Here is a 14,151-nt window from a genome sequence, read left to right as displayed (position 1 = left end):
TCAGGATAGCATTTGAAATGTAAATGAAGAAAATATCTAATAAAATAAGTTTAAAAAAAGAAAAAGAAAATCTAAAAAAAAATTTTTTTGAATTTTAAAAATTTAAAAAAAAAAAAAAAAAGAATGATGCATCTGCGCTGTGTACCATGTTATGCAGTGCCTGCAGAGGCCAGAGTGGGCAGCAAATCCCCTTGAACTGGAGTTATTGGTACCATATGGCTGCTGGAAATTGAACACAGATCCTCTGGAAAATTAAGCATGTTTAATACAGATACTAAGAAATTAGTGTATGAATTTGCTGTTTTCTTGATTTCTCCCTAATAGTCATGCTCGTGGGTCCTGGTGAGCTATCCTTAAAGGTGGCTTCTAACAGCAGGAATGCCGTAAACTGAAAATGCCGTAAACATGAGTTATCACGGGCTCTGCCTTAGAGTCTATCTCCTGTTGGGACAGATTTGTTAGGGGTGTGCTTGATTAAGTTGTAGATTTGTAGTTTATAAAATAAATGATCATGTTTCAACTCAAAGAATCTATGTTAAGTGAGGAAAAGAAAATCCAAAAACGTCAATCAGAACACTAAAAGATAATTTTTTTTTACATGTCTTTCAGGACCCTTAATAAGTAAGTAAAAATCATATACTTGGAAATATATATTTTTAGGCATTTTAAGTACAATGTTCCTTTGAAGTCCGAGAGACCACAGTTTCCTTGTGTTAATGCTGTGAACATCAGTCGTGAGTTTGTGATGAGCAAGTGAGCCATGTGGTGGACACATGATGATACCCATTGCTACCTTGTCCCCTGCTCCTCTGTCTGAGGTGCTGGCTGTTTGCTCTCTGATTCAATACTAGACCCAGCTTATCGTGTGTTTTTGACATCATTCTCACTTAGCTTTCTAATCTGCTGACTTTATTTTTAAGACCAAAATGAGAAACTGGTTCAAGAGAATAGAGATCTACAGCTGCAGTGTCTGCAGCAAAAGCAGCAGCTGCATGAACTTCAGAACCGCATGAAGTTCTTTAACCAGGTGAACCACTTCCCTGCTTCACTTTGTGTCTGTGTGTCTGTCTGTCTGTGTGTCTGTCTGTCTGTGTGTCTGTGTGTGTTTGTGTGTGTGTGTGTGTCTGTCTGTGTGTCTGTGTGTGTGAATGTGTCTTTGTACGTGTCTCTGTGTGCCTGTGTCTGTGTGTGTGTGTGTGTGTGTGTGTGTGTGTGTATGTGTGTGTGTTCAGCAGAGGAAAAACAGTATGCAACATAGCAAGAAGTATAGGCGTGTCACTTGGTTTATTAGTTAACATACCTGGTTACTTATGTTCTGAGCAGATGTTCTGAGTTGCTGAAATGTGCTGAGTACTTGGTTTTTTTAAGTTCATTGCCTCAGTCACTGTATGTTCTGCTAGCTAGTCAATGTGGTGGGAATCTGGGCTGTGAACTAGTCCTCACTGTGAGCTTTGGTTTTCTCTGTTACAGGAGAGTGACATCAATGCTGATGACCTCAGTGAAGCACTCCTGCTTATAAAGGTAGCGGCGTCACACTTAGACATCAGTGCCATTCTCTTGCTTCAAAGTCATGATGGCCTTCCTTCATCAACCTTATGCTTAGAGAGTGAATTGTTTGTGCATCTTTTAAAACACACTGCATCTTAGTGCGAATGTATGTATGGTAGGGGAGGGAGGAGAGAGAGAGCAATGCTCAAGAATGGTTAGTTATGGCATAGTTCATAGTGACATCAAAGGAACATTAAAATAGACCTCAGCACTCTTACTTAAAGCCCTTTGACCTCAACACTTTATTTTTAACTGGCCCACTGTAAAACCAAGCTTGCCTTCTAAGGTGAGGTATTGAACCATAAGTTAAGGCCTTGTCTAGTTCTGAGGAACATGTACACTTTTTCTGTTTATATCATAATGCACATTTTGATCAGATGAAAAAAATGTCTATGATTTCATTTTTGTTATGAAGATAATGAACTCTTTTTATTTCTCTGTAATTGTTCCAAATGTCTGTGCATCTATATATATTAGCACTGTTTTATTCCTAGTAGAAAAATGGAAGATCATGAATTCAACTGAATGTTTCTTGATTTATCATGTTAAATCTATATTCTATACATATTCTATACATATTCTATACATCCTTGTTTCAATTTAAAAAAACTGTGGTTTTACTTTAGGCTCAAAAAGAACAAAAAAATGGAGATCTTTCATTTTTAGAAAAAGTGGACAGCAAAATTAATAAAGATCTAGATCGATCCATGAAAGAGCTTCAAGCAACTCATGCAGAAACAGTACAAGAACTTGAAAAGACAAGAAATATGTTAATTATGCAACATAAAATAAATAAAGACTATCAGGTACTTTCAGACACTAACTTGAAAAGGTATACTTTCTGTGATATTCTCCTGATGGTTGTCTTCTCAGAGAAACATTTTGCGTTATCTTTTATTATCTATGGTCACCTACTATTAAATATTATTAATACACTCCTGGCATTTAGCCCTGTAACTAGAGAATTGAGATACATAGTATAAAAACAAATGATTCAAGCCTTGTCTTTGGAGGAGCCTTGTGGCAGTAATCTCACCTACTTTCAGTGTTGTCACAGCTTTCATCCTAAAGCCCGCCAGGCTGTCCAGGTCAGCTCTCTGTAGGAAGGAGACCCAGCTACAGCAGTGGAATCACCGCACTGTCACCTCTCTGACAGGAGGGCACGGCGGTTTAGAATTCCCAATAGCCATCCAAAAGATAGTAAAAAATCATCCTGGTTTTGAAAATTAACTAGAAGTGCTTGATTCATAGCATGGTAGCTTTAAATTTTTAACTAGAAATGTTTGAATCCTAGCATGGGAGCTTTAAAGCTGCATCTTAAAATGCTCGGCTCAAAGGCCTCTGACAGATGCAAATAGGATGATCATAAGCACGGACCTCTCTGTCTCTTATTTTTAGATGGAAGTTGAAACAGTGACTCAGAAGATGGAAAATTTGCAACAAGATTATGAACTCAAAGTGGAACAATATGTTCATCTTCTCGATATCAGGGCTGCACGCATCCAAAAGCTTGAAGGTACAACGTGCACAGTTTTATGGCAGTTGAAAATGCCTTCCAAACCCTTGATCGCAGTATCTTCCTGCTCATTTTTCCCCCAATTTGAAGCTGGAATAAGTTACCAGAAAGACTTATTTCATCTGATTTTCTACTCAGGAATTTTTAGTAGGATTTTTCAAGAATTTACTGTTTTCAAATTCAGGATTGTAGGCAAGCTTTCAAAGCACTATATAAAGTGTCACAGCCTCAAGTCTCACACCGGTGGCCTTTGTGAATTTCCTTCTATGCACCATGTGCACCTTAGCCAGCTCTCTGCTAGATTCACTCTGCCTAGTCCTAGCACCAGTTCCTGGCCTAAACTTCCTTTCTTCCTTGACATCACAGTATTAAATATCCTACTGTGTCACACAATCTAAATTGGTGCTTAGCATGGCAGAAAGCTGGCTCTGATTGACTCAGCCACCATCCCTTTACCTGAAATGCCCTCATTGTGATTTTCAAATTTCACCAAATAGAAAAATCATCTAAGAAAGCCATGTGTGGCAGTACACACATGTAATCCCAGCTTTTCAAAGGATAGTGTGGGAGGAATCCATGTCCGAAGCCAGTTTGGGCACAATGATGTGTTCCTGGGCAACCTGGGCTATCTAGTAATCTATTCTAAGAATATATCTAAACACAGAAGGGGCCATACTGTCTCCAGCTGTTTCTGTACTTTGCATCTCAAGTGATAGTTATCCCTATGCACTTCCCCCAGCTAGAAGCCAGAACAACCCTTGGCTTCTTTCTGTCACTTCCCGTACCGTCCGTCCGTCCGTCCGACCGTCCGTCCGTGTGTGTGTGTGTGTGTGTGTGTGTGTGTGTGCGTGTGCGTGTGCGTGTGTGTGTGTGTGTGTGTGTGTGTGTGTTCTGTTTCCCCATCTGCGTTCTTGCTTTCTAGCAGTTTGTTTCAGACCCTGAGAGGCTTGGTTATGTTTGTGGAGTAATAGGGCAAAGGCAAAGCATGCCAGTAAAGGCTTGCAAAGACTTGAATGAAGTCTTCACTTGGTGACCTTCCTTTTAACCAAGAAAACTGCATTAAACAAATTTTATTGATTACTACTTGGAAAAAAAGGTACAGGGTGCTCTTTGACTTCTGGAAAGTTCTGTTCAGTCAGATAAAGACACTTAGTTCTTCTTCAGAGACAAGAAGTTCTCAAAGTACAGTCTGAGAACCCCCAAGGCTCTCCTAAGCTGATGCAGAAGTCTACAAGGATAAAACTAGTCTTATAATAGCATTAATAATGTGATTTTTCATTTTTATTCTCTTACAAGCTTATAATGGGGTTTCTCAGGGACTATATGATATCTGATATCACAACAAATTAAACACAGCCACAGATTCATATTCCAGGTGTTTTCTATTAAGTCAAGACCCTAAAGACATTTGTAAAAATATTTTTTAAAAACATTTCTTAAAAGTTGAAAATATTAAAATAATGGCACTTTTCTCATTTTTTGGAAATTACAACTTTGAAAGAATAAATACTATGATTTTCATTAACATGTAATAGGTTATTATGTGTATTAAAAGATTCAAAATTAATATTTTAATATTTTAAATTTTATTTTAATTTTTTTCTTTTCAGTATGATCAATAACAATAAGAATAAATTGTTATCGAAAGACTTTTGGGATCCTCAATAACTAAGAGTGTAAAGTCGCTGACGAGATAGGAGACTCAAGTACTGAAGATAATGTGCATGAGAGAGGCTGAGAGAGGCTGGTGCTTAGCATTGTAGAACCCAGCAAACTAGCAGAGAAGAAAACCACAAAGGATGGGGAGAAAATGAGAGAAGGAGGGAACAATGACACGGAAGCAAAAGAGAGTAATAGTTTAAAACGGAGAGCACTCGTCAGGCAGAAACAAAAAGAAATAGCAGAAGGCCCAGCAGTGCCAGATCTAGAGCTGCACTACCTCCTGACATCATCTGAAGAGGATCTCCTAAAGGGGGAAGAAGGGATCTTATAGGAGAAGTTGGAGACACATTTTATTCCAAACTGTGCATATAGAAAGATGCATAATCTATAAAATTAGTCTTATAAAATGTAACTGATGTACCTTTAACTGCACATTTAAAGAATAAATTTGTTTAGTTTAGGCCTGTGAAACTTATCAACATAATCAATATTACTTCCCCCAAAGTAGAAGCAGACATGTCTTAGTCAGCTAAAGAGGTGGTATCCAGGAAAAGAGAGATCGACTTTGTAAGAGGAAAGATAACAGATATCACAAAGCTGGAGGAGTGCACGGTGCCGCTCTGACTCACCTTTCTTGTTCCTATCGCTGGCTAAGGCTACCTTACAACAGGTGTGATGCTTCTCATTTGCAGTCTTCAACTGTAAACTCATGAGTTACAGTTGCATATATTTTGAAGTTGTGATTTTGTTGTTTAATGACTAGTATCAAAGCAAGTCTTGGGGGTTTTTTGTTGTTGTTAACGAACACCATTTGCAGAGAATAACAGTACAGTTATAGACTGTAAGATGGAGAATATTCCCTGAAAGCACCCAGCCATCCGGCCACTGCAGAAGCTCATTTGCATCCACAGATGTTTTAACCTCTCTAAAATGTGTCTTCTCTTGTAGCCCAGTTAAAGGATATTGCCTATGGCACTAAGCAGTACAAATTTAAACCAGAAATCATGCCAGATGACTCGGTTGATGAATTTGATGAAACCGTCCACCTAGAACGAGGAGAAAATCTATTTGAAATCCACATCAACAAAGTCACCTTCTCTTCTGAAGTCCTGCGGGCATCTGGTGATAAAGAGCTTGTCACTTTCTGTACCTACGCTTTCTATGACTTTGAACTGCAGACAACTCCCATAGTGCGAGGCCTTTACCCAGAATATAACTTCACTTCTCAGTATCTTGTCCATGTCAATGACTTATTTTTGCAGTACATTCAGAAGAGCACTGTCACTCTGGAGCTCCACCAAGCCCACAGCACAGATTACGAAACAATCGCAGCATGTCAACTGAGATTCCATGAGATTCTAGAAAAAAGTGGTAGAATTTTTTGCACAACAAGCTTAGTTGGTAAGTACAGTTTATGATCTTTGGATGCTTTAATATCTAGGTTGGATTATGCGTTCACTAGCATACTAAATTATTCTTATCTCACACATTAAGGGCATTTTGTGTAGGGACAGTGATCTTTCCTCACAGGTGACTGAACTATCTTTAGTGTCATGAGTGATGGTGCAAAATTGCTATTAGTACTTATAGCCATTATGAATGGCCATTAAACTTACCAAGTGTTTACTTTGATATTGATACTCTTTTAATTACAATGTTATTTGTACTACATTTCTCATGCTTCTAAGGACATGTCAACACTGTTACTGCATTCTAGGAATAGTAGTTAGTGACAAATAAGGCAGGCAAAGGCTATGCCTAGAGGGGAAGACCACACACACACCCACACATGTCCCTCCACACACACACACACACACACACACACACACACACACACACACACACACGCGCGCACCAACTGTAAAGTTCAGAGTAGCCACCACAGGCCCATGATTTGTAAAGAAGAGCAGCAACTAAGGTAAAAAGAGCTCTAGCAGACATCCGAGTCATGTGCAATTCAGACTTTTCACCAGCACACATCACAGGAAAGATGAGTCCAGTTCATCTGGACCCTCCCCCGATGTCTGAGCACATAGCTGAAATCATGTCCAAAAGAAGCTATCTCAACTTCATCTTGTTGGTTCTTTTTTTTTTTTCTAATTTCTCATACTTTTCTTTTCATACACTTGTTGCAGTAGTGTTTTCGCTTCACAATATTGAAAAATTAGGGTTTTACTAATTTCTTTAAATATTTATCTAATTTTGTTTATACATGTATTATTGGGGAATCTATTTCATTTTCAACTTTTTAAAATTCTTTTTTATTCTTATGTTTCCACTCTTTTCTTCTACCAAAATACTTTTTAATGAATTTATTTTTAACTTAACAATTTTATTTATGTATACATATACAATGTATATTCAGTACCCATTACCCTCTTACATCCCCCTATATGCTTTTGATCATGTTTACAGGACAAGCAAATATTCCCTCCCATAGAGCAGTCCCCAATGTATTCAGATAGCAGGTGGTTACCCCCAAACCAATCATGGCACTGTCATACCAGTGGGCATTTCTTGCCCAGCAGGTTAGTATCATAGCATGTAAAGTCTACACATTGTGTGCCCACAGATGCCATAGCACTGTCTGGCATGTGGAAGCTAGCCATCGTAGGGAAGCTTCCAGTTTAGGTCCAGGTTCATTCTCCTGTGTCCTGTATTCAAAGTGTGCGATGGCCCCACCAATATTGTTTTACCATTTAATTCTGGGGGACAAGAGCAGTGGCCATAGCCTGCATTGTTTTCAGATACTCTGGGGCCGCCCTCGATGACAACTCATAGAGATGTATATCTGCACCTGGCACTGAATCTCGTATTTTTTTTAAAAAGGCCTGTTGGAGCATACGGTCTAACCATGTAGAGACTTCCATTCAAGTCCTTCATGGTTTTAATTATGTTTTAGTTACCTTATAAAGTACTTCAGTTGCCTTTGCTCTCTGATACTAGGGAATGGGCCCTCAAGTGTAAGCTGCTCAATAAGGAAATCCTCAAGTAAAACTGGGATCGATATCTAAGCAAATAGAAACACAAATCACACATAGGAGACATGGAAAGGCAAGAAGAAGCATGTCTCCTCAAAGGCCACGCCCTTGATCCCAGCCCTCGGGAGGCAGATGCAGGTGGATCTCTGAGTTCAAGGCCAGCCTGGTCTACAGAGTGAGTTCCAGGACAGCCAGGGCTACACAGAGAAACCCTGTCTCGAGAGCAGGGACAGGGGGAGAAAAAAAGAAAGAAAGAAAGAAAGAAAGAAAGAAAGAAAGAAAGAAAGAAAGAAAGAAAGAAAGAAAGAAAGAAAGAAAGAAAGAAAGAAAAGTCACAGGTCCTTAAGTCCTTACCTGCTGGACACCAACATCCTCAAGGGGGTGAGAGCGCAGGTGAAGACCCCAAGGACTCACTAATAAAAGTTAATAGTAGCTCTAAAGAAGATACACAGACAAGATTAATTCAGTTTAGGACCTGGAGAAAAAGTTCAACAACACTGAGGAAAAAGTCAGCAAAATGGATTTAAAAAAAAAAATCCAGCAAGAAAATTAATATTTGAAGGGGGTGGTGGAGGCAGAGAGATGGTAAAAGGGAAAAATTCAGTTTTTCAAAATTTAAAAACCCACAGTGGAAAATGTCACCAATAGACTAGACTCAGCCAAACACAGGAGAGAATATCAGTGGTGGGGTCACTTAAATATAAGTAGAGGAAAAGTTCCCCACCCCACCCCCACAGCTGCGTGCTTCCACTCGTTCTCCTGTTCTCTGGGCTTCTTTCCTGTCCCCCCCCCCAATATCTCATCGTGCCCCTCTTTTCCCCTTCCCATCTTTTCTCCCACCCAGGTCCCTCCCTCTTCTTCGCCTGATTATTTTTACCCCTTCTAAGTGGGATTGAAGCATCCTCACTTGGACTTTCCTTGTTAAACTTCATCTGGTCTGTGACTTGTATCATTGGTTCAAGGTCATAGTGAGTTTGAGCCCAGCCTCAGCTAGACACCCAGTCTCAAAAAAAAAAAAAAAAAAAAAAGGTATTTGCCAATATGTTGAATGTGGCCAATGCCTGAGCACTGGAAGTCTTCAAAAGGTTGGGTTCAGAGAGAGGAAAAAGGAACATCCAAGAAAACAGGGGCCAGTGCACAGCAGGAAAACTTGAGCATGTGGTCATCTAGAAGCCAAGTAACAGGCCTCTGAGGAGAGAAGGAGAAGGGAGGGCAACTTAGTGTCTGAATAGGGCTTCTATTTTATGATTGAGTGACTCACTGCTTAGATAACAGATTCCTCAGAAATCAAAATACTAAAGTGCTTTTATCCCCTCCTGTCCTTAGCCATCCCAGAATCTCACCAAAGGCTACAATTTCATCCAAAGATACCTTATGTATATATAAGTAAACATGTCTGTAGTAGTACTCTTCTTTGGGGACTTTTTAAAGTAATGGTAGATATTAAATATTTTTCAGTATTAATGGTGAAGCCCATTTGTAAGAAAAAAATTGATTAAGTAAGCATGATATATTAATATAGTAATGTTCAGAGAAAGTTATAGAATTTTCTTTTAGACAATTCCTTATGTACCAGTCCCTTGGGAAGAAGTATTTTGAAGGCATCTGCAGTTCTTGCCCTTAAGAAACCTCTGTTGTGTGCATACTACACCCTTTGTGAACAGACAGACTGAATTGCTCAGTGCAGTAAGGACATCCAGCTCTGCAGTGAACATGCAGGGCTGTTAAATCTTCCAGAAGCCATGAGCAAAGTCTTGGTAGAGAAAGAGAAGATGCCTGAGTGGAGTGCACAGGGCACGTACCATTCAAGGCCACATTTAGCATACTGTGACCTCTTCCATATGCTTGTGGTCCATCGAAGAAGTGGAAGGATGCCAACGGTCCCTTAAAAGCTGAATCAGAATGTGGAATGTCATATTTATAATTTTGAGGTTGTATATTGTAAATGTCAGGCTAGATTGAGTCCAACTTGTTTAAAGAAAAGTACCACAGTATCCAAAAGAATCTGTAGAGTATCTGATTCACTGTTTGGATTTTTCTTTATATGCAAGATTGAAATGATACCAGTTCAAATAGCTCAATCATAGTTTGACATGGCTCTTTAATATTTAACATGCAGTGAAATTCATACTCCAGATGTAACTTTTCCTCATCTCTGTCATTTGCCAAGCAAACATCATTTGTGCAAGTCATATTATTTTACTCTGTATAAAGTTTATGCCTTTAATGTATAATGCCATTGGTATATTTTACTCGCATATATTCTCATTTATGTGACTATTTTAACAGTGGGTCATGCATTGATTATATGTAGGAACTAAAGGAGACATCCCAAATTTTGGCACAGTAGAGTACTGGTTCCGATTAAGAGTTCCCATGGATCAAGCCATTCGACTTTATCGAGAGCGGGCAAAGGCATTAGGATACATAACATCAAATTTTAAGAAGCCAGAGAAAATGCAATTGGTAAGCTTGTTTGACTGTAAGACCCTTTTATAGCACAGGAATCTATACTATCTCCTCATATCCTGTGCCTTAAACTGAAATTGTTCTTTTTATACTGGCATCAAGTGGCTTTTTTAACCTTTTATTTTAGAATAATCAGACTCTCAGGAAGTAACAGGAACAGAGTTGACTTGTATATACTGTGCTACTTTCTCCCAGTTACAGCATAATCCTGAAAAGTCAAAGTCTAGCTGGGGATGGGGTACATAAGTGGTACCCCAGCCCCTCAGGAGACTGGCTGCACAAGACTGCAGATTCAAAACCAGCCTGGGCAACTTTGTAAGACTCTGACTCGCATTTTTTTTTTTTTTTGAAGGGCTGACGATGTAGCCCAGTGGTAGAGTGCTTGCCTAGTGTGCTTGCCAGGCTCTTGGTTCATTCCCCAATGCTGAAAAACAAAACAAAGACAAAAAACTTGACATGTTGTACCATTAGCTTCGCTCCATCCCTTATTCAGACTGCATCGGTATTAGCACACAGACATTTGTGTGTTCATTCTGCACAGTGTTATTGCCTGTAGATATTCACTGAACCACTACAAGATACAGAGGTGTTCCACTGATACAAAGGAATTCCCTTGTACTCAAGACACTTTTAGAAAATATAACTAGAGAAGTGTTGCTACACATCAGGAGACCTTCATCAATGAATTCTGTTCTTAAAGAAATAGCTATTGTACCACTCTAAGCGTCCTTCAAACTGTTTCATATCAATAGATTTTTGAAATACAAAGTAGAATACAAAATCAATATTTTATTGCTGAAAACCAGGAGTTTAAATGCAGTTCTCCATTCCCCAAACCATATTTCTTTGAATATTAATAGTCATATTTTCAACTGGTTCTACGAGCTGGTAAATGCACTGAATTAAGTATCATAGAACTCTGGAGTTGATGACCTTTTATATAGAACATTAGTATCAAAGGGAAACAAAGCATACGAGCACCAGGGAGCGAGCACCGCAGGAAAGTGTTGAACTTGTGTGCAGTTGGAATTCTATGTCTTCTTTCCATGATGTCCATGGCTCTGGACCCCGGTGGCCAGGTTTAGGTTAGGTGATCCCGTCCATTTCGTCCAGTAGTCCACCCGTTATGATTAAGATCTATCCCCTTGGCCCCAGTTGGATCAGGCAGACTTTGCCTTCTGAGAACAAAGGAAAGCAAGACTCTCCATGCCTGGAACATGTAACATTTGGAGCTGATGGCAGCCATCTTCCACCATGTCAGTCAGCAAAATGAAATATACAAAGTCTGAAGGAGAATGAGCCAGTATTGAGAGAAAAGTGGAGAGCAAAGTGACTTCTAATGTTTTTCCAAACATGTGAGCTTCTGAGGAACCAACCAAGTTTCTGTTGTACAGATCCATGAAGTGTCATCTTGGTTACTTTTGCTAGGCATGTTTTCTTTGACTTCATCTTAAATGTAGATTCTCAAACCGAAGGAGGCACCTGCTTCCCCGAGATCACTTTCCCTTAGTAGTCTTCACAGCACAAACTGAAAGAATATTACAGGGATGACAATTAGGGTTTTCTGGGCTTTCAACTTCAATGGATTGATTTGGCAGTGGGGGAGCGGGGAGTGATACTTTAAAAATCATTCCACTGAGCTTCCTTGGTTCCGTGCAAGCTCACCTGGGTAAGTATCATACCTGCTCAGAGTTCCCATTTCCCACTGCACACCACCAGAGGTCTCCACTGGGGGCACTGCGATCAGCATCTCTTGCTCAATCCAGGTTTGGCACTGCAGAAGTGGGCATGGTAGAAAGTTCTCCAGAGCTAAACTAAAGGAGGCACTGGAACACTAGCATTTCTTTGTCTCAAACCATCTCAGCCATAAAAGATTTATCACTTACTGCAAATGTTTTCTAACATCTGGTATGCTTACTGGTGTTCCCAAGAGGGACATAGAATATTTCCAGCTCTGCCCAATGCCTTTGCTCATCTCATGGGGAATACTCCCCCAATCCAACATTTTCCCCTCTCAGTCCTGCCTCATACCACACTCTGGGTGAGCATGTGAGTCTCCTCTAGTTAGGACATTTTCCAGACCCATCACTCACTTGGCTCATCAGTTATTGGGCAGAATTAAAGACCATCACATTAACTTTTGTCTCATTTGATTTTGGGTCCAGTTTCTACAAATATCCTTGGTTACAGTGTTTGCTTCTAGTAGCACAGGATGTGTATCCTCACGTGTGCCAGGTTTCTCATCGTGCTGTTCTGAGGCATGTCAGTTTTGAATAAGATTCTTTTTTGCTGAGAAAATAACTTTGATATGAAAGAATGTAGTTTTGTCCACTTACAAACTTTTGTTTGGAGGTTGGAAGCTGATAGTTAACTTTAATTGTATTATTTCTATAATACAAATACGTATTTTCTTCCAGTCAAGTCGGCAGGCAGCCACAACTGCTCAGATCAGCCCAGCAGAGTCCACAGACGGCAACTTGAATGAACTTCACGTTACAGTAAAATGCTGCACCGGCCTCCAGTCCCGAGTGAGCCACCTGCAGCCACACGCATATGTGGTATACACGTTTTTTGATTTTCCAGACCATGATACAGCCATCATTCCCAGTAGCAACGACCCACAGTTTGATGACCACATGTGTTTCCCAGTGCCAATGAATATGGATTTGGATCGATACCTTAAGTCAGAGTCTCTGAGTTTTTATGTTTTTGATGATAGTGATACCCAGGAGAATATTTACATGGGGAAAGTCAATGTGCCTCTGATCTCCCTGGCACATGACAGGTGTATCTCAGGTAAGAATATGTTCTTGATTCTAGAAAATTGTAAAAGCAAACATGAAGTATTCTTTAGTGTTACCGCTATGATTTATTAGCAACTAATTTTTCTAACCTTAAACATTTTTGTATTTCATGTCTATAATACTGTTTATATTTTTAGTTATTTCCTTGCTTGAAACCACAGCATTTTCCATGTTTGAGGGTGTTTATGGTGTACTTAAAAGTAATACTAACTGATTACATTAAAAGATAAGAAGTCTAATGTTCTCTCTTTCCTCTTTTGTGTTGTTACTGCCATATATATGCACATAGGATGCCTATATTTTGACATTTTTTTAAATATTTATTTATTTATTATATGTAAGTACACTGTAGCTGTCTTCAGACACTCCAGAAGAGTGTGTCAGATCTTTTTACAGATGGTTATGAGCTACCATATGGTCGCTGGGATTTGAACTCCGGACCTTTGGAAGAGCAGTCGGGTGCTCTTACCCACTGAGCCATCTCAGCAGCCCTATTTTGACATTTTTATTGGTGTATATTAATTGCACAAAACAGTGAGTTACATTATGATATTTTCATATATGCATATAACATGCTATGGCTAGAGTCACCTCTCTTCCCCATTACTGTCTTTCCTTCCTACCCCACCACTTTTGCACATAGATATTAAAAACAATAATGAGAGGTTCTAATTGTTTTCTGTAATCCTGTGATGAAGTGAAGAGAAAGAAGAGATTGTAATTATAGAGATTGTGATATTTACCTATAGTTACTATTTGGGGTATTTATTTATTCCTGTGGGGTATTTATTTTCACTGACTTATGTCCTTACCATGAAGTCATTTCCTTGCTCCATTTATGGTTATGTTGGTTATGAACCCAACAATATAATTTATAACTAGTGGTTTATATACTTATCTTTTAAACAGTTAAGAGGAGAAAAGAAAAGATATTTTCATGATCTCTTATAGTTTTGTATGCAGTTGCCCTGTTGGTCCCTATCAGATGTGTAGGTCTGAGTTACCTTTTTCTTTCAGCCTGAAGAAAGCTTAAGTAATTGCTGCAAATCAGGTCTGTGGCTAGCAACTGGTTTCAGTCATTGTGATCTTGAGATAGTCTTAGTTTTTCTTTGAATTTTTTGTAAGATAATCTTGCTGGATAGTAGTTTGATTGTTGGGTTTGCTTTGTTGC

General features: G+C 39.2%; 1 protein-coding gene across 3 annotated transcripts in view; it reads left to right on the top strand.

The window, feature by feature from the left end:
* Nucleotides 1–14,151, top strand: part of Rpgrip1l (RPGRIP1 like) — a 96,226-nt gene that overhangs the window by 38,302 nt on the left and 43,773 nt on the right. For 2 of the 3 annotated variants that reach the window (XM_029532588.1, XM_029532585.1), the window contains exons 11-18: nucleotides 610–621; nucleotides 921–1,027; nucleotides 1,471–1,521; nucleotides 2,175–2,354; nucleotides 2,947–3,064; nucleotides 5,675–6,127; nucleotides 10,022–10,173; nucleotides 12,594–12,972. In XM_029532588.1, coding sequence (XP_029388448.1) covers nucleotides 610–621; nucleotides 921–1,027; nucleotides 1,471–1,521; nucleotides 2,175–2,354; nucleotides 2,947–3,064; nucleotides 5,675–6,127; nucleotides 10,022–10,173; nucleotides 12,594–12,972 — 1,452 coding nt within the window. The remainder of the gene's footprint in view (nucleotides 1–609; nucleotides 622–920; nucleotides 1,028–1,470; nucleotides 1,522–2,174; nucleotides 2,355–2,946; nucleotides 3,065–5,674; nucleotides 6,128–10,021; nucleotides 10,174–12,593; nucleotides 12,973–14,151) is intronic. The other variant, XM_021220360.2, reaches the window with a different exon arrangement.

The sequence above is a fragment of the Mus pahari genome, chromosome 20 (genome assembly GCF_900095145.1).
Source record: "Mus pahari chromosome 20, PAHARI_EIJ_v1.1, whole genome shotgun sequence".
Lineage (NCBI taxonomy): Eukaryota > Metazoa > Chordata > Mammalia > Rodentia > Muridae > Mus > Mus pahari.
Note: the sequence above shows the minus strand (reverse complement) of the source record. Positions and strands in the feature narration are given on the sequence as shown.